This window comes from Triticum aestivum, chromosome 6A (assembly GCF_018294505.1).
Source record: "Triticum aestivum cultivar Chinese Spring chromosome 6A, IWGSC CS RefSeq v2.1, whole genome shotgun sequence".
In the NCBI taxonomy this organism is placed as follows: domain Eukaryota; kingdom Viridiplantae; phylum Streptophyta; class Magnoliopsida; order Poales; family Poaceae; genus Triticum; species Triticum aestivum.
Genome location: NC_057809.1, coordinates 567,506,810 through 567,526,604, shown reverse-complemented (window position 1 = coordinate 567,526,604; position 19,795 = coordinate 567,506,810). Strand labels below are relative to the sequence as shown.

The 19,795-nt window shown below is 50.5% G+C and overlaps 2 protein-coding genes across 3 annotated transcripts; one reads left to right on the top strand and one right to left on the bottom strand.

Moving 5' to 3' along the window:
- The first annotated feature begins 5,747 nt into the window (after positions 1 to 5,747).
- On the top strand, positions 5,748 to 7,176 carry LOC123128584 (uncharacterized). Its single transcript, XM_044548624.1, has 2 exons — positions 5,748 to 6,414; positions 6,600 to 7,176. Exons 1-2 carry the CDS (start codon positions 5,946 to 5,948, stop codon positions 6,677 to 6,679), a joined length of 549 nt encoding a protein of 182 aa, XP_044404559.1. The 5' UTR covers positions 5,748 to 5,945; the 3' UTR covers positions 6,680 to 7,176.
- A 2,862-nt stretch (positions 7,177 to 10,038) lies between these two features.
- On the bottom strand, positions 10,039 to 15,064 carry LOC123128583 (bZIP transcription factor 23). Of its 2 annotated transcripts, XM_044548623.1 has the most exons (5): positions 13,766 to 15,064; positions 13,243 to 13,314; positions 12,567 to 12,596; positions 10,812 to 10,888; positions 10,039 to 10,361 (listed from the first exon to the last, which is right to left on the bottom strand). In XM_044548623.1, coding segments are annotated over exons 1-5 (1,053 nt in total). In that variant the 5' UTR covers positions 14,639 to 15,064; the 3' UTR covers positions 10,039 to 10,360. The 2 variants fall into 2 exon arrangements, with proteins under 2 accessions (XP_044404558.1, XP_044404557.1); XM_044548622.1 differs by having other exon boundaries at positions 10,101 to 10,888; positions 13,766 to 15,063.
- Between the last annotated feature and the right edge of the window lie 4,731 nt (positions 15,065 to 19,795).

Below are 19,795 nucleotides of genomic sequence, written 5' to 3'. Positions count from 1 at the left end.
TAAGTATATATGGATTTGAGATATGATAATTAAAATGTTCAGTTGTGAGAAATGAAATTTGAGACTTGACCGGTCAGAGTCCGCGGAGACGCCCGCGGTCGGATTTGCAAAGTCTTGCTCCAATGTTTCCACATTTTGATTTGGCAGATATCCCATGGTAGTTAGGCTTAGCGAGATTTTGGCGGGGTGTCGAGCTACGTACTCCCTGGCCGTTGACGGAAAACGGGCGCACTTTCCGGGTTAGTTCCAGCCCGGTCAAGTCTACCAGCAACTACAAACGACATGTGCCAAGGTGAGGTCATTGTTTGTTCTACTGTAGTACTGTGAGTAGGTTTTGTCTTCTTCCACGGACATATGTTGTCATTTCAGTTTCAGGGCAGATTCAGTGAAAACTACTACGTACCACTCATAAAAATCTTACTAACTATAGGTAACTGAAGATATACTAGTGCTAAATTAGCTTTTAAACATGACATCCTACTTTTTCTGAATTTGAGGGAGTTGTTAAACTTTGAGTACTTCTGTTCTTGTCTTGTGTGACCGCCAGCTTCCTGAAGCCAAGTAATAAAACTACCTTCTGTCCATAATTTTTGGAATCGAGGATTCAAAGTACTCCCTCCGTCCGGAATTACTTGTCGTAGAAATGGATAAAAATGGATGTATCTAGAATTAAAATATGTCTAGATACATCAATTCCTCCGATAAGTATTTCCGGACGGAGGGAGTACGTACCATTGTAACGGGTTGGAGCCAGCCTGTCAATTTTCAGTTCTTAGTAGTAGTAAAGTACTGTAAATAATTTACAGTGAAATCCAAATGAATTCTATCTGCAAGACATACCGGTAAACCAACAAGTAGTAGTAAAATAGTACTCCCTCCGTCCCAAAATTCTTGTCTTAGACAAATCTAAAACAAGCAATTTGGGACAGAGAGAGTAAGGGCATCTCCAGCCGTTCAGCCCCCCAGGGCGCCTAAATAGAGCGGCCTGGGGTGTGCCGGCGCTAGTTCGGCCCCTAGGGGCGACCTAGCTCCCAGTCACGCCCCCAAGCGCCGGCCCCAGGATGCGGGAAATTTGAACTAGGTCGTTCCCGCTCACAAAAGACGCCACCAAAATTCGGCGATCGAACGTAGTCTGGCGTTACAAAAAACAAAGCGCCGCACGCCGCAAGTTCGCGTGCGCGATGAATCACTCGGCGGGGTCGGCTCCAGGTGTTGGCGGAGTCGGCGTGTGCGGGCTCGGCGGTGTCGAAGCTGCTCTGGTGCTGGGCTGTGTCGGCACGGCTTCGGTACTGCTGGGCGGCGATGTAGAGGCGTCGTTCGGGCTTGGCGTCCGTGTGACCGTGGGCGCGGGAGCTGGCGTCGTCGGCGTCGTCGGCGTTGCCGTCTGCATCTGGTTCAGGATGAGGCCGCGCTCCGCCATGTACCACACCCTGAGCTGCTCGTCGTTGCTCAGGAGCATGTCCGCCCCGCCCATCTGAAAAGCCATGTCGGTGTTCCTCTTCTTTGCGGCGACGTTCGTCCGGAGCAAGTCGACGTTGGTCCGGAGCAGATCGATCTTAATGGCGTTGTTTGTCATCAGCGACAACCACCGCGCCTCGGTCTTCTCTTCACGTAGGACGGTCCGGGCCTGGGCGTCGGCGAGGCAATGCTCGATGGACTCCTGCACTCGCGCGGTTGCCGCGTCGGCGTTTTTCCCCTTCTTTGCCAATTTGTGGCCGTCCGGCCGCCCCTCTGACGCGTCCGGAGTCGTCGCGTCCGGCTTGTATGTCTCCTTGGCCTTGTCGAGGGTACGTCGGACTTTCGCCCACTTCTCGCACTTGTCAACGCGCTTGTAGACGTGGAGGAACTTGAAGTCGGCATCGAGGTTGTCGCGCCGATACATGGTGAACATGCGCAGCAACTGCGTGGAGGAACAAACAGTTGGCGGGCGGCAGACGTAGACGACGAAGAGATGCGGGCGAACGGCGTGCGTACCTGATCCTCAACGCTGGCCCCGCTCTCCGGGCGAGCCGCGACCTCCTCGACGATTCCATGCCATTTGTTGCACGCCCCCTGGATACACCCCCAACGGTTCGCCATCGCCTTGGAGCCGCGCTGCATGTAGACGCCTTTGAAGTAGGGGTCGACGAGCTTCCGCTCGTCGAACTCGGCCTTGATGCGGTCCCAGTTCGTCTCGAAGCTCTGGTTCGTGCCGGTGGTCGGGTCGAGGCAGACGACTTTCCATGCTTCGGCGAGGCATTCCTCCTCCTTGGACGTCCACTTGATGCACGGTTCGCCTGGCCTAGCCGCCCGCTTCTTCTTCTGGCGCCCCTTCGTCGGATCAGGAGCCTCCTCCTCCTCCTCCTCCTCCTCCTCCTCCTCGGGTTCCTGCGCTTCGTGCGCGTCCTCGCCGTAGACGTAGCCGAGCTCGGCCTCCATGTCGCCGCCGAGATCCACTACCTCGTCCTGGGTGGCGAACCCGGGATACGCGGCGGCCGCGGTCGATCCTGTCGCGATGATGTCGTCCATGTCGGCTCCTGTGTCGTCGGTGTCGCCGAGGTGCGAGAAGGGCAGCGGTCCACGGCGGAGATGGGGCGTCGGTGTGGACGCGTAGGCGGGCGGCGAGTAGTTGTATGGAGGGTACTGCACACTGACGAAGGCGGGCGAGGGTGTGCGCGTCGCGGGGTGGCCATGGGGAAGGTCACGTTTGGGTTGAACCCACCGTGCGCGTCGCCGTCGGCGTAGCCGGGCGACGACGATTCCCTTGGAGATCCGACGCCTTGCTGTCCCCAGGGCGCGTACTGGGCGTGGCTGACGACGGGTGGATTCATCATCCCCGCGTGGTCGACCGATGAGGAGGACGCCGCCGCGCGCCCCGCGTTGTCACGGGCCTTCTTGGCGATGGCCCTGTTCCGCCGGTCGGCGGTGACTGCGTCGCGTCGCTGAACTTCCACCCTCCACTCGGCGTTCGACATGCCCGGTGGCTTCAATGGCGGCGCCCTCGGCTTCCTCTGCTTTAGCTGGGCCACGGTGCCAGTCGTGGTTGCCGCCGCGCGCGGCATGGCGGCGACTGAAAGGCGAGCGGGAGGGGGTTTGGCGGGAGAAAGGGAGGGAATGGCGGGAGGAAGGCGAGCGAGCGGGAGGGATGCGAGGGGAAAGCGTCAAGAAACGGCGGGAAAAGGCCCTCGGGTCGCCGCCAGGACGGACCCACGCGCCTTTTTCGCTTGTGCCGGCTCCCCAAGCGCCCCCCGGGGCGTCGGGTTCGGCCTGGGTCCGCCGGCACCAATTTTGGCCCGAGCCGGCGAAAAACGGGATTTTGGGGGCGCGACTGGGCCGTTTTTTTGGCGCCGGCACGACAAAAACTCCTGGGAAGGGTCTGTTGGGGACGCGGCTGGAGATGCTCTAATATGGTAGTTGAGCTAGACGGAAGTGCTTCTCGTCGGCAAAAATATGATAAGAGCATATGCGTATCTCGACCTGACAACGCCGTGGGATATTCCCTTCCATTCTAATACTCCTGCAGCCATTATCAAAGGCGGTGTGACATTGCGACGTGAGGTCATCCGTCGTTCTCAATGTGCAAAGACCGGGCCAATGAGACGATCGACCGATGACCAAGAAGCAAGTTGCATGCTCAATTATTGCACTAACTTAACCTTATACATACCGGTAGTTAGAACTTAGAAGACGTCCATTGTGTCATGTATATATATTATTACTCGAATCAAATGAAGATATTTCGGCTGTAAGATCGAATCAAACGAAGCCAGGAGTCTTCCCGTGCAAGTGTGGGGGAACCCAGCTAAACTATGCAGGCGTGCCGATCATGCCGGATGATCTTCAGTACGTGTCACAGTTGAACACGCATCTTGCCTGAATCGCGGTGAAGTGCAAGTAAATTACGGTCATAAACATAAGAATTTTCTCGAGCAGGCCCGGTTCAAACACGAAACTCTCTTGTTGATTTTCCACGCACGGGCGATAGAAAAATCGCAGGCCACGAATCTGTCCATACTAATTGTAAGGTGTCACGCATATGATTAGTATAGAAATCGAAGCGAAGACAGGCATCGCGTGCGATTTATGGGTTGGCATCGTCCAGGCTGCAAGGCACGCCACGGATAATCGTTTTCCGGCCAGTGTATTCTTGGGCAAGCTTGATCCGCCCGGACACTGCACCGCGACAGGCCAGTGCACCTTTTGCACGCTTTATTTCCGTTTCTGGCCCTGGCAACTTGCGTGCACACCTTCCATGCAATTAGGTATGCTATACCAGATGACACGGGCACAAGCAGAGGCAGTGTCGGGCAAGCGATCATCGATGGTTCGAGTGGCAACACAAGTTGTTCTTCCAAATTGGGCTAAAGATCTACTTGTATATCTTAAGATTTAGGCGCTGTAAAAATAATCTCTGTCTTTACGTTTGAGACGCATGCACGAGTGCGATCCATCGTCGATTGGCGCGATATCATTAACGCAAAAGATCGCAATCTCGTGCCCCTTAATTACCGCGTTGCAAGCTACGAATCCACAGGAGATTGTAACAAGGAAATCTTACCAGGAGTATTCAGAAGATTGTCCATGCATGTTGAGGATGCATCAAAGTTGCTATTGCAAAAGAAAAATCGCAGCGATAAGAATAAGATCTCCGTCACAAGTTGATGTAAAAAGGGAAAGAAAATAAAGAAATCTTACAAGTTTGGTATGCACGCATTAGCGCAAAGCAAATCATGGACCGTATCTACGAATCGTAACGTCTGACAGACCGCCCTAAATTAGCGCGATCTGCATCACTGCATGGCACGAATCCAGGAGAGAATGTAGCATGCGACTAGACGCTCTGTTGGAAAAACATTCCGGTAAACTCCCTTGACTAACTACCGTCAATCAAATTGGAAAAAACAGAGAAAAAAACCCTGACGAACTAGTAGATCCCACAATTCAGCGGCGCACGGCAACAGAATCCGAATTCGAGTTGGATCTCGCTCTTTTTCCTGCCGGAAGATTCTCGATGCATGTCGAGGATCGCAGGAGTTGTCCGGAAGATTCTCCATGCATGTCGAACGATCAGCAAAATTGCGACACTCTTATGAAGAACGTGGATCGATGGGCACATTACAAAATCTTTGCGCGCAAGCAAATCCCACCGGCCTGACATAATCGCGCACGTCGGTTAGGTGGTAATCGAGTCGGTTGTCGCAAACAGGCGCCCTTCACCCTCTCCACTGTGATGCGCCACTAGCACCGGCCGGCCGGCGGTGGTTACGTTCGTGTGATGCACTCACCAACTAAGCTGATTTATTCCCGAGGAACTACCAACCAATTCGCCCATCCACGACACGTAATTCTCCCACGCATTTTCGACGGGATTTTAGCCAACTGACCGGCGTGAAAACAAGACACGGAAGAACCGTTCCGTTTTACCCGCCGCACGCGAGGATTCAGGGGGGATCCGAATCCAACCGCGATGATACAAACAGCCAGCTCAAATGCCGCACCGTAGTAGTAATACGTAGTACAAAACACCTTTTTTTTCTTCTTTGAGCAAAAGTTCAAAACACTTGTACTGCAAGGGGAACGATGGGGTTAAAAGTTGGGGTTGCATACGGCCGTTCCCAGTCAGAAAGAATTCCCCCCGGCCCACGTTCCCCGTGACCCCGAATCAATGCCCAATAATGAGCCCCGCCCTAGCAGCCGGAGGAAATCCCACCGTTCGTTCCGTCCGCCAGGGCCACGCATCCACGAGGGGTATATATCAGCCCGTTATGCGTCGGCGGACGCCCGCAGAGCACCCGATCCGCTAAGGAGAAAAAGAAGAAGGCGGCGGAAGGCAAGGCAGAGGCAGGCCGAGGGAGATAAATTACTCCACCCCGGCCACTCGCCCCCGGCAGCGGCCAGCAGTCCTCCCCGCCCCCACCCAAATCCCCCGCCGCCCCCCCTCGCGGAGGAGGAGGAGGCCGGCGGCCATGGAGGAGGAGAGGAAGGGGTTCCAGCCCCACCTGATGGGCCTGGGCGGCGGGAGCAGGCTGAGGGGCGCGGCGGGGGCGATGGGCCTGCAGAAGCAGAACTCGTGGTCGCCCGACATCGAGCGGGACGAGGCGTGGGAGCGGCGGCGGCGCGGGATTCTCGGCAGGGGCCGCCGCTCGCCGCTGCAGCGCGCGCAGAGCGTCACCGACGACCAGCTCGACGAGCTGCGCGGCTCCCTCGATCTGGGCTTCCGCTTCGACCCGCCCTCGCAGCGCTGCGCCGCCTGCGACGCCGGCAGGAGCCGCCTCGTCGAGACGCTCCCGGCGCTCGACCTCCTCTACGCCGTCGCCGCCAACGCCAACGCCGGGGGCTGCGCCGGCGCGGCCAGTCACCAGTGCTCCTGCGGCGCCTCCTCGGAGGCCTCCGAGCCGTCGCCCATCGGGAGCCCCCTCTCCATACTCTCCCCAGGTACGCACATTCAGTTCGGTTTCAGATTTCAGCAGAGTTCTGGTTCGGTCTCATCTGATCTGTTGATTAGATTAGACGAGCGGTCTCTGAATTTCTCTTCAACCAAACCCGAATAAATTTCGATTGTTAGAGCGATTGGAACTTTTGATCTGACTTTTCGGCGGCGGTGCTTCCCTTCCCTGCAGATGACCCGCCGGAGACGGTGAAGATGAGGCTGAAGCAGTGGGCGCAGGTGGTGGCGCTGTCCATGCGCAGCCGCTCCTGAACCAAACCACCCAGCCATGAAACGCCAACGTGAAAGCCATACCGAATTCAGAGGAGGGACAACAACCAGCAGACGCAGAAGAAAAGAATCATCCCCCCATCCCTGCCTCGAGATCGAAGAAGCAACCAATGATGATGAGCAAGCAAGCAACGAGAAGAGAATCTACCAGGTGTCGTCGGGCGATCGGCCGGCCGCCTTCCACATCTGCTCTCGCATCGCATCTTGGACTAGCTATAGCTTTAGCCTGCTGCTGCTAATCGACTTTGTGTCACATGTTTATCGTTGAGCAATTCGAAACTATACTCCGTAATCCGCACTCCCCCTGTTATAATTAGCTCCTCCTCCCCTCCCCTCCGCTGATCTTCAGCCGCGGCGGCATTGCTTCCGTTAGTAGTCACCTCCCCTGATTTCGTAGCAGTAATAATTTACTTTCGACATCTCTGTACATTGCGCATCATCGCCATCAATCATCAGCAGGTAGATTAGATTAATTTCAATTCGCGTTCGTGGAATTGATAATAAACTGTTGCCTGGTAGCAGTTGCTGTTGCTTCTTCCCCTTGCAAAATAATTTGACCAGCGATGGGTGCTGCCATTGGGTTTGCTCACCCAATCAATCCCCCCCTCGTGTCATTGGCCACCCGATCAAGCAACAGCAATCTGAAGCAGCTCACCGATCCTTTGCCTCATCTGCAATCAGCAGATCTGCCGAGACCAAGCAACGGAGATAGATTTTTTTTGTATGTGTGTGTGATTCATGATCCAGGTACAGGGTTCTGCATCGAGATTCGAGAAGGAGGATGACGACACGGATAGATACTGTGCCACCATCCTTTCTGCAGCGGTGAGGTGCAGAGAAAATTCCCTTTCTCGCGAATGACGGGACAGGCTGTGGTCCGCCCGGCCATGGCCCCCGTATGGGAACGGGAGGAAGCGAGATGGAGAGCAGGTTTCGTTGGCTGTCCCTCTCTGTCGTCGTCTCGGCACGGCGAGCTGTCCGCCGTAGCTGTCAGTGCCACCACCCATCTCTTCTCTCAATCAGTTCCGCGCCATTCTACCTAGTGGAATTCAGTAATCTACGAACGATCCGGATGGGCAAAATCTGACCCTTTTATGTTCGTGCACACGTCCGGACCCGTCCACCACGCAGCCGTTCTCCTCCTATTCAAATCCTTAAATTCGTACACAAGCATGCAACATGGATCAACACACATGCTTTCATAGTTCATACTCCCTCCGTCTGAAAATACTTGTCATCAAAATGAATGAAAAAGGGATGTATCTAGAAGATTTCAGAAGTAGGGAGTACAAGACACAGGATGTTGTTCATGCATGCCATACCAAGTTAGGACGTAGCATAGGGAAGTTCATTCATCGGACCATCAAAATTTGAAATGCTCTACTTCATATGAGTATATGACTATAGACGAGGTTTGACCACGCCCCGCCTTTTCCTTTACCCTAGCCCTTACCATTGTCCTCGTGGTCGCGGAAATGGCGGTCCAAGGCGCAATGGAGGTTGAGGCGGATCTGCTCGGCGTGAGAGCTGAATGTGTCGTACACGACACCAGACATGTTCAGATCCTCTTTGGGAGAAGGCTGGCGAGGGCACACGAACGACCCGAGTATGCTCCATCGCGAGGGCAAGGACGGCCCGGGCTTGCCACTTTGAAAGATCTCGGTACGGGCATCCACGTTGCTAGCTCCACTGCGTGCACACCTTCTCCTTTTCACGCGCGAGCATGTCGTCCTTCGACCTTGGCTGCGCCTCCACAGTTACAACACACGACACATTTGTACCCTTGGGCATTGCGGTCATTGACCTAGGACTCCGAGTCTGACGTCGGTGGGACAAGGATCCAACGTTGGGGATACACTGATTCCGCCATTTCAAGGCGCCGAGGCCTTCTGTTGTGACCCGTTCGGGCACACTCGTAGGCTACGGTGACGGTGCGAACACGCGGCGCGAGCTTCTGCTCGGCATGCCGCCACCGTTGGATTCTAACCAGAGTATCGGTGGATTTGCGGCAGGACGATTCTCACGTAGGAGGTCCGGCGTCCTCCAGGGAACGACGGACCGCGATTAGGAGGGTTCTCTCCTCCTTGCCCGAGAAGGCGGCAAGCTCCCACCTCGCAGTGGACGGATCCGAATCGGTCGAACTCTATTGACATGTGAAACTTCAGGGTGTCTGCGTTGTTCGCCTAGGGGAAGAAAGAAGGAAGGAAGGGAGATGGGGTCCGGTTGTGTAGATGCTCACTGCGCGCAAATGCCCGGCAGAGCTAGAGGGCCTCTTTGATTATTAGGATTTTGACAACGTAGGAATAGGAAAAGTATAGGATTAGAGTGGCATGCCTACTTAAAACCTATAGGATTAGCAATGAGTGTTTGACTGCACAGGAAAAACAAAGGAATTATAAAAAAAGATTGAAGTGGATGTTAGATTTCCAAAGAAATGTAGTACAAAAGATTTTATAGAAAAAAATCTTATGGGATTCAATCCTGTGAATCAAAGAACCAACATAGGAAAAAATCGTAAGGATTTAAATTCTCCAAAAATCTTATAAAATTCCTTTGAATCAAAGGAGCCCAGAACCGTTGAGCTCACGAGCTGCAGTGCAACGGCAGAGGTTGGGATATTGGTGTCAGCAGGGTACAGCCATGCGCACCGCACGGCAGCACGGTGACACGGTCATCATGGTTTCCCCGGCGGTACCACGAGCCTGCCAATAACTGCGTCTCTTTTCATTTGAATCGCAACGGACAGGAGCCATTACTGCCCGGTGAAATTCCCTGCACCGGCGCGCGGTACACCTGCAATTTGCTCCTGCTGTCCGCATCAGGTTGTTCGGCCCTGCCATCGATGATGGGCCGATGATTCCGAGCTAACTGACGCACCTGCACCTGCTGGGCCGATCTGATGGGAGGGAAGAAGAACATGGGATGCCGCGCTGCTGCACGTGTCTCGACAGCGAGTTTCCGGAGTATCGTGATTAGGATGGCCACGAGGGCAGGCAAGCTAGCGCGGCACGCCTCCGTGTCACGTCCCCGGCCAACCACCGGGCCCGTCGGTGCTTCTGCTTTGCCCGGACCGGACCGGAAGGAAGCAGGTGGAATATGCTCCGGACGATTCTAGCTCCGGCCTAACCACGTTCAGCCCATACGAAGCTCGAGAAAAATACTAGTAATCCGAAAATCCATATCTGCACTCTATTTCATAATGTAATGCGCATATGCTTTTTAAAATTTAAATTTGATCATAGAAATGATACCACTGAATTTGTATTTGAAAGAAGTTTTCAACGGTATGATTTTTCAGATACAAAATTTATGTATTATATTGATCTAATTTACGGTCAAGCTTAAATCTCGAAAAACGTGTGCGCACTATATTATGGAATGAAAGGAGTAGTAATTTACATGATTGATCCGGAAGGTTTCGTAATATAGAGACGTTTTGGTTCTGGTTCCACATGACCAAGTGCCATGGTTTATGCATACAGTACAGAGCTTACATACATGGCTCCATTGACATGATGCTGTGGCAACGGGGCCAGAAACACACAGCCTACAGCAGCCGCTGATACCGAGTACTCGAATCCAAGATTGGTACGTACAGACTAGTTGGGTTTGTGCTTACCAGATACAAGAAGCTTTGCTATGTCTGATGCGCATCTCCTTTACTCTGCAAAGTAGCTCAGTTCAGTTCACTCTGAAGATGCGCACAATGGAAGAAAATCATCTACAGATGCGCAAATAGTTCTGCTTTACAAGCCGACCAGGCATCGGTTTATGAAGAGTACAAACTCATTTCTAACATGGTTGTGTAATGAGTCCTCGAAACAGTAAAAAAATAGAAATGTAGTTCTAATGCAGCATCACACCAACACATGGTTAAGTAGATTTTTACATACAAATGCTCTCTACTCACACGGAACGGCACGCGGACGGCTAAAAACCTATGAAGTGAAGATCGCCGGCAGTCTATCGGCCTAGGAGCCTGAGCTCTGAAGCATCGGATCAGTGGCTGCTCTACAAGCGCAACTCCTGGCGATTCTGAAATTCATCTACTGTATGTATATAAACCGCGCGGCGTCGAAAGTAGTGCGCTCTAGTTTACAGGCCTTCGGCTTACCAAGGGCCCGTCAGCGTCCTCCGCAGGCAGATCCTCTTCGACGTCGGTCCAGCTTGCCGGGTAACCTTCTCGAATACCTGCATATACCGTTCAGAAATTACGTTAGGGCGAAAATCATCTCCTGAAGTGTAACGAGGCAATCTCAGAAACGTCATATGACAATGCCTACAGAACAGTGGAGGAGCAGTCACTTCTTTTAACTAGGAACAGCAAAACAAAATGTAATTATGTACCACCAAGTTACGGCAGAAGTTTCACCCTTTTCCCTATGAATGAAACATGATTGTATAGAGTGGAACCTGGATCAAGTGTCTCACAGTCTAAGGCTTTGTACGACCGTTAAGTGGGTCAACATGCACAAAAGAAAACTACGCCCCAAGGAACTTGAAGGTAACGAGAAGCAGGCGAGAGACCATAACCTTTTTCTTGGCTGAGTTTAAAAAAATTCGATGAAAAAAGGAAGACAGAAGGTCCCTGTCCTAAATCAGACAGCCCACACATTTCTCATAATATCACGGAGATAATGATGTGTAACTATTTTTCTTTTCCTTCCAAGAGCGAGCAGCAGGAGCACTGCACATTCTATTAGAAGAAAAGAGAGTTACAAACACATATGTCCATGAGCTTAAAGAATAGCAAGCCAGGCACAGGACCAGCCCCTAACCAAGGTCATCATCGACCACCCTATGGAACGCTAAAGCTCTCACAATCTGGACCAGGCCCAAACTAAAATTTTAATTGATGAAAACTTGGACAATCCGGCAATGAAAGCTGGAAAACGACAGAGTTGTTAACCAGTCCTATAGGGTATCATGATGGAAGTTACTGAAATTTTCCCAGAAAAAAGAGAAGAAAAAAGAAATAGCTGAAATTGTTGTTGTTACACATAAGAAACACCATTTCTCATGGGAAATGTTAATAAAGAATGATGACTTTAGATGCGATGTTGGGGGAAATACAATTGAACAGCTCTTTCAATCAGACGAAAACATATATAGTTGACGACACACACATAATCTCTGGTCTAATAACTGCACTTGTATAATTTGTTTACTCCCAACATTTTATCTTGCTAAGCTGGCAATACAGATGAACAAAGTAACACCAAATAGTAGCAATAGTGAAATAAAAAAGTGAATAGAACACAGCTAACCTTACAAATACAACACTTGGGTCAATAGATGGAATATTAGAGCGAAAGTCATTGCAGTTGGCCGATCAATTCAAAGTTTTCTTAAAGCATTTTAAGCCGCTTAAATGTTACCACCTAACCCCTGTTGTAGGAAAATATTATCAATCAAATCCACATCAATCCTTGCCTTATCATTTCTCCAGTTCCCACAGCTTTACTTTGTCAATACGGCATTGTTAAGTCAAGTATACGATAAGAAAACCAGAACTCTACATCTACATCAGTAGCTGTCAATCAGACTAACATTTCCTATTCAAACAAGTGTATCAGTACCACAAGTTTCGAGAACTTGTATTTTCATAATAATATCGTTGATGAATCAAACCATGCATCATAGAGCTAAACTATATTCATGACATTGACAGGTCGACTGCAATACTTCCTGAATGGGTATCCATGATCATAGGTCAAGACACGTTTTCCTTTATACGAACGAAATATGCTACTAGTCAAACAAAAGGGCGCACATAGGCTGGTCAGTTCTGTTTTCTCTTGAATGGTTAAATAAGCAAAAATAGTATCAGTCGAGCAAAAGCAGTTTCTTCAAAATGGTAGGCAATTACCTCATTCTTTTGCCTCTCTAGCATCTCCGCCTGCACATTAGAAGAAATAACCAACTAGTTCAGATAACATGCGTCAAAGATGGTAACAGAACAGTGACAGACTGAACAATGCAAGAACAGAGAAAAAGAGGAAGTAGTCCAATACGCAGAGTAAAGTGTAGATGTACTACTAGTTTAGTAATGGAACAATCCATTCCAGATAAGCCGTAGTTAGTCTAGGTCTTATATTCATCAGACGAAACAAAAGATCATTTTTTACCATTAGAGGAGCAGAATACTTAGCACTGAAGTAATTTGACAGCTGCCACTGGAACCTATTTTTGTTAACTGCTACCTTGAGTTTTAGCTTTGTGGAAATTCACAACAGAATGTTGAGAGTAAATCATGCAATAAAAAGACCGCTCTTGCTGCATGTAGACTTGTAGTTGAAAACATGCTGTGATTTGTTCTCTCTTTGATTGACTCTGACTTTGTTAAATGCTGCAGGGTGACTAAGACCTATCATTAGAAACTAAATATCCAGATAGTGATCATCCAGATTTTTCTCTGATAAATCGAGGTGATCAACCAGAAGGCGACTACTCACAAATAGAAAGGAATGCTAGAATGCGCGTTGCCGAAGTACAATACAAATACAATTAAACAAGAAGAGTGGCCAGGAGATGTATCATAGTACCTGTTTTCTCTGCAACTCCTCATTCCGCTCTTTAAGTTTTGCCACCTCAGTCTCCAATTCCATCATATAACTCTGTTGCATATCAGAAGGCACAGATTTAGCCAATATCGATTATCCAAGAGTTGCAGAAGCTCGACGGCAAGGAGAACCTATTGATGTTAGAAATTGTTCTCGCCAAGATTCAACGTTTTCGAAGACGACGGCTGCAAACACGATCATTCATGTTTGTATCCTTTGTATTTTAGTATGCCGACGTCGATTTTACATAAATTATATATGCACACAAAGAAGGCTCTAATCCTTTGTTCTATTTATAGTACTCCATCTGTAAATAATTACATAAATATTTGTTTACAGAGGGAGTACCCATTTTAGCGCTGCTGTTGTGCCATAAATTGAAGAAAAATTTGGTTAAGAGGAACATATATGATTGCGCAACACGTGTCACCGCTAGTAAGCAAACACATCACGATTTTTTATGTACAGTAACAGGCTAACAGCACGATAGCAATAGAATTTTCACCTGTTTCCTCTGGCGCGACCTCGCCGCAGACTCCCGGTTCTTGATCATCCGCCGCTGCCTCCTCTCGACCACTTTCTCCATGGCCGGTGGCTTCCTCCCCCTCAGCCCGCCGCTAAAAACATACGGCATCGGTGGTGGCGACAGCGAGGACAAGTTGAGGCCTTCCATCTTGCCGTAGCCGTTGGACATGACCGGCCTCCCCGTCGGCGACGGCGAAACCATAGCGGCCGCACCACCACCACCACCTCCTCCTCCCTGGCCGTATGCTCCGGTCATCAACCCATTGGCCAAGGACAGAGGATTCACCATCGGAGCAAACATGTTGCTCTGAGGGAACAGCATCTGTGGCTGCGGAGGCGGCGCCTGGGCCACGGGGGCCGGCGAGACGGGCGGCGGCGGCCCCGGCATGTCCTCGCGCACGACGCCGGCGCGCACGAGGAACTCCTCGAGAGTGACCTCCCCGAGCGTCTGCTGCCTCTGGGCCGGCGGGGGAGCCTCGGCGGCGGCGGAGGGTCCTCCGAAGAACATCATGTCGCGCCAGACCTCGTCGACGGTCTTCTGGCTGAGCGTCCGGGGCAGCGTGAGCGAGCCCTGGCGCTGGATGCCGCCGTGGTCCTGCCCCGCCGCGGCGGAGGAGGAGGCCGCGGCGTTGGGGCCGGCGCCGATGGCCTGCGACTCCTCGGCCGTCCAGATGTTGCGGAGGAGCTCGTCCATGTTCATGGACCCGAAGTCCTTGCCCGGCCCGCCGAGCGCGCTCTGGAACTCGTCGAACGTGAGCGAGTAGACCGACGACCCCTGGCGCGTCAGCGGCAGCGGCTGGTGGTGGTGCTGCTGATGCTGGTGCGGCCGCCCGCTCCCTCCCGGAAAATCCATGCCCGATCCCGCCAATCAGCCGAGGCGAATCGAAAAGCGCCGCGAGTCAGAGCCTCACAGGTGTGCGAGCTCCAGCCAGCCAGACAGCGGCCGCGGTACTCGTGATGGGGAGCAGCGGGCGGGCGGGCGAGCGAGCTCGAGCTGCTTTAATCAGCCGGTCGGACGGCGCGGCCGGGCTGGATTAAGTATGGCTGGCAGTGCCAATTTTAGCAAGAGCGGATCCGCTGCCGCTGCCGCTACAAGGAGCGATTGGCGCGCGCGCAGAGAGAGAGAGAGAGGGACAGAGGGATAGAGATCGGAGGTGGGCGAGGTGGAAGGCGGTCGTTGGCCGCGACGGCGAGATGGGTGGTAGGGGAGGACAGGTGTTGGCCTGGCGGGGGCGCTCGGGCCGGTGCGTTTTAAAACGTCGCCCCACGGCGACGAAACCCAAATCTGGATTAGTGCGCGCCGGGTAATAAAGTAGGCCTGCGCCCCCACTGAGCTTTGCCTCGCGCACACGGCCAGATCCCGCGCCTCGTGGCCCCTGTCGCTGCTCGGGATCTCTCGGCCGCCGCGCCCGCCGATTGGCCTCGTGGGAATCGGGTGCGGGCGGGGCGGGGGGACGGGGTGTCAGTGGGGCGGGTGGATACGGGGGTGGGGGGCGTGGTGCGGGGTAGGGATTTTGTTCCGGCTGGCCACTGAGCGGAACGTGGTGGTGGGCTCCGGCGGCGTGCGGGCGCGCGACGTGTCCGCGTAGGGAAGACGGGGATGGGTGGCGATGCGACGGGCTGCCCAATGGGGGGACGCGAGGTGGGCGCATCTGGGCGGACGCGGATAAGCGCGGTGGACGGTCGGATCGGGGCGCTCACCCACCGGCCGTTGACGAGGGGAGATGGGACGTGGCGCGGGCCGCGGGGAAACGGGTGGTGTGAGGTGGGCCGGCTGCGTCGTCGTAGCGCTCGGCTCTTTCGAGGGAGGCCGCGCGCCGGCCTGGGACAGTTTGAACGAATCCTCGTGGCCCAGGGAAAAGATGGAGAACTTTTTTTGTTTCGCGGGAAAGGTTACTCATTAGGCATCTATGCGAGGGCTTCAGGTCAACGCATAAACAAAGAAAAATCATCTATATTTTTCAGCAAGGGCTGTCCTGAGGTGTGGAGAGGGGGGGGGGGGGGGGGGGGCACAAAGAGATTTCGGGTGTCCCAACTGAGCTTTTTAATGAGAAGTATTTGGAATGCCGGCTGATGTGGGAGTATTGAAGACTGGGACTTTCAAAAATACTTAAAAGAGAGACTTTGAAAAAGAAAACAAGGGTGGATGGCCAGGGTTTTGTCTTCACCAGGCAAGGAGGTTTTAGTGAAGTCCAGTGCACAAGCAGTGCCTATTTTAACTATATCTTGCTTCAAATTGCCTAGAGGATTGTGTGATCACTTAACTTCTATGATTAAAGCTTTCTGGTGGGGGAGTAAGAATGGACAACGGAATCCGTACTGGGTATTGTGGGACACCATGTACATGCCTAAATATATATATATGTTGGGGGGAGGGGATCTAAGAAAGGCGTGGAGGATTCTTGACAATCCAGTGTCTTTAAGTGCGAGGATCCTGAAGGCCACATACTTTCCTAACTTGGAGTTTCTAGAGGACGAAATTGGAACGCACCCATCTCAAATCTGGCGGTCTTTGTTAGATGGCCGAGACGTGTTGAAGCAAGGTCTCATCGGAAGAATAGGCAACAGAACACCTACCGAAATTTGGAAGATGAACTGGATCCCGAGGCCGAAAAATATGCGTACCATTGTGTTACTAGTTGCAGATCCCACTCTACCGGTGAGTGAGCTCATCAACAGATCCGAAGCAAGGTGGAACAAGGACTTGATCGATTAGGTCTTCTTGCCTTACGAGGCAACAACAATCATGCCAATCCAATCTGCACATGCAACATAGAAGACTTTTGGTCGTGAAACTTCGAAAAGTCGAGGAAACACTACAGGAATCAGGAACTTTGCCGTCAGCCATGGCGGACGGCAAAGGCACACATGGCGGACAACAAAGGCCTTTGCCATCAGCCAGCTGACGGCAACATGTCCGGCTGAACAGGCTACGACAAAGGCTTCTTTGCCGTCGGCTGTCGGACAGCAAAGATACAAAGGTCTTTGTCGTCAGCCAGCTGACGGCAAAGAGTTTGGATGGCACACGTGTCAGCTTAGTTCCGTTAAAGGGTTAACGGCGTGCATTGCCGTTGACTGGCGGACGAAAAATGGCATTGAATCATTGCCGTCGGCCAGCGAACGGCCAAGAGTGCCACGTGGCAGCACCTGGGGCTGGCCTATTTGGTAGCTTTGCCGTCAGCTGGCCGACGGCAAACATTAAACGTTCTTTGCCGTCAGCTGGCTGACGAAAGCGACAAAATAGGCAACCTACTACCCCAGGTTGCACAGGTAGCTGACATGTGTCACGTTTGTCGTCCGCCAGCTGATGGCAAACCTCTTTGTCGTCCGTCAGCCGACGGCAAAGAGTCTAGATACCCCCTGCTTTTTCTGTTTTTCTTGAAATCATTCAATTTGACAGAATTTCACACACACACACACACACACACACACACACACACACACACACACACACATATATATAGACACACACACATATGAAAAAACTTTCGACAAGCATACCAACACCTATACATACCAAATCATACCCCTGCCATATGGGTATGATTATCCAACACATATACATAGCAAATGGTTTCATCCAAGCATACAATGGTTTCATCCATACATACATATATAGGTAGCAAGTTTGACATTGTTCATCGTACAAAATCAAAACAAGAAGGAAGCATAAAGAGAAGAGTAGACTCCATCAACGCAAGCTTCCTCATCTAAAGCAAATCTGCAAATTGGGAAAGAAGCAAGTTAGAAGAAGAAGACTATCTAGAAGAAGAAGAAGAAGAAGAAGAAGAAGAAGAAGAAGAAGAAGAAGAAGAAAAGGAAGAACAAGATTTTTTTCTTCTTCTCTTTCTTTTTCTCCTCTCCTCTATTTTATCTTCTTCTTCTAACTAAGGTAGGTAAAAATGCCATTTTATTGCTAAGCTAGGTAAAAATGCTAAGTGTAGGTCATTTTAGAGCTAAGCTAGGTAAATAGATCATTTTGGAGCTTACTAAGGTTATTATGTCATTTTCGAGGAAAGTAAGGTAAGTCTATATCATTTTGGAGGTAACAAAGATTATCATGTCATTTTTTAGGAAAGAAAGCTAAGTATAGCTCTTTTTTTGTCTAACTTAGGTAGTTATGCCATTTAGGAGGAAAGTAAGCTAAGTATGCATTTGTTAAGCAAAGCACTAGAGAAAACTTACCCCCATCACAACAAATGCGATGAAGATCGCAACTAAGGTAAAGATTGATCCAACGACATAATGATACCAAACCTCATTATCAATGCCATATTTTCTAATCTTCCTAAGCTTGAGGCGCATTGCATCCATCTTCAAGCACATTGCATTCATCTTCATCTTGTGATCATCGACGACATCGGCAACAGACAACTCAAATGTCATCTTCTCTTCTTCAATTCTTTTAATTTTTTCTTTCAAATACTCATTTTCTTTTTCAACTAAATTTAACTTCTCGACAAGAGGGTCGATTTCAAATTCCGGTTCACATACCTCCTAGATTAAAATATCTCTATGTCAACTCGATGGCCATAATTGTCATAAATGAGAAATGCAACAAATAGTTATGAAAGAGAATTTACCACATCTGAATCATAAAGCGGGCGAGGGCCGACGGGGAAGGACATCAAGACCATGGCACTATGTATAACAAACAACCATACAAAGTAAGAAAAATATACAAGCAACTATATAAATCAAGTACAACATAAAAAATTGAATACCTAGTCATAATCTGGTTCAATAAATGCTTCGAGATCAATAAATGCATCATCATCATCAATACTAGTAATGACATGCTCATCATCATCATTAATAAATGCATCATCATCACGTGGAAGGCCACCTCTACGTAATCTGTCAAGTATTGATAGGTCATCCGCAACAGTAACCACTTCTAGTTCAGGCTCTTCTTCTGGCTGAGGGGTGAAGTCGGGTTCACTGTCGCTGTCTACTTTAATGTTCTGGGGTGAAGTAGAGCGGTTCTTGAAACATTTTTTGGAAAGACGCGTTTCTTGGAAGAATTCTCCTTCATATGTGTCTGGGTTAATGTGAGGTGCATAATCATCTTCATTGGGGGAGGTGGTCTAACACGTGCCGACACTTCATAAACGACATCCCAACCTTTGAGATTAGGATCACTTTGACAGGCCCACGGTAGATAGAAAACTTGGGTTGCCTGTTGAGCCATAATATAAACATCGGGAACATCCAAATGGGTGCTTTGATTGATTTCCACTAGCCCTATATGTTCATGAGTCCTTCTAGTCTCCTTCGGTTGGAACCAATAACATTTGAAGACTACGACGTTTGGTGGGTTTGCACCATAGAATTGAAGTTCATAAATTGCTTCAACTCTTCCATAATACTTGGTATCTCCTTCGCCGATAGTAGAGACACAACAATTTCTAGTCTTTCGGTCAACCATACATAGCTCTTTGCCATAGGTACGAAAGCGATACCCGTTGATGTCATATTTTTCAATTGAACGGACCTTATAGTCAAAACATTAGCGACTTGTCTCAATTCGGCGTCTATAAGCTCTGAATTAGCCTACAAGTTTAATACGAAAGGGATTATTGCATTAGCCACAAAGTAGACGAACAAATGAAATTGTCTAATGGAAATTACCGTTTGTTTTAACCAAGAGATGAAACCGGGATAGCCGCGTCCATGCTTTGCCAGAAGCTCATACTCTTTGACGGAATCCTTTTGGATCACCGCTCCATACGAGAATATGGCGACGTATCGACTGTATCAAATTTATCCGGGAATAAGAGTACTTCAAAGGAATTAAAAGTTGCAAAACAATGTACCGAGAACTTACTCGATGTACGACCACACTTCTGTTAGGTTGGTGAAGATATACAATGAAATAATCTGCCATTCTTCGAAATCCAACGTTAAGGAATTAGAAGCACCGGCTGGTGCGAGAGCCCCTTTGAATAGGCTGAGGTTGGATCCACCCTTTTTAGGTTCGTCAGCATTGTACCGAGGCTTCGGATTATGC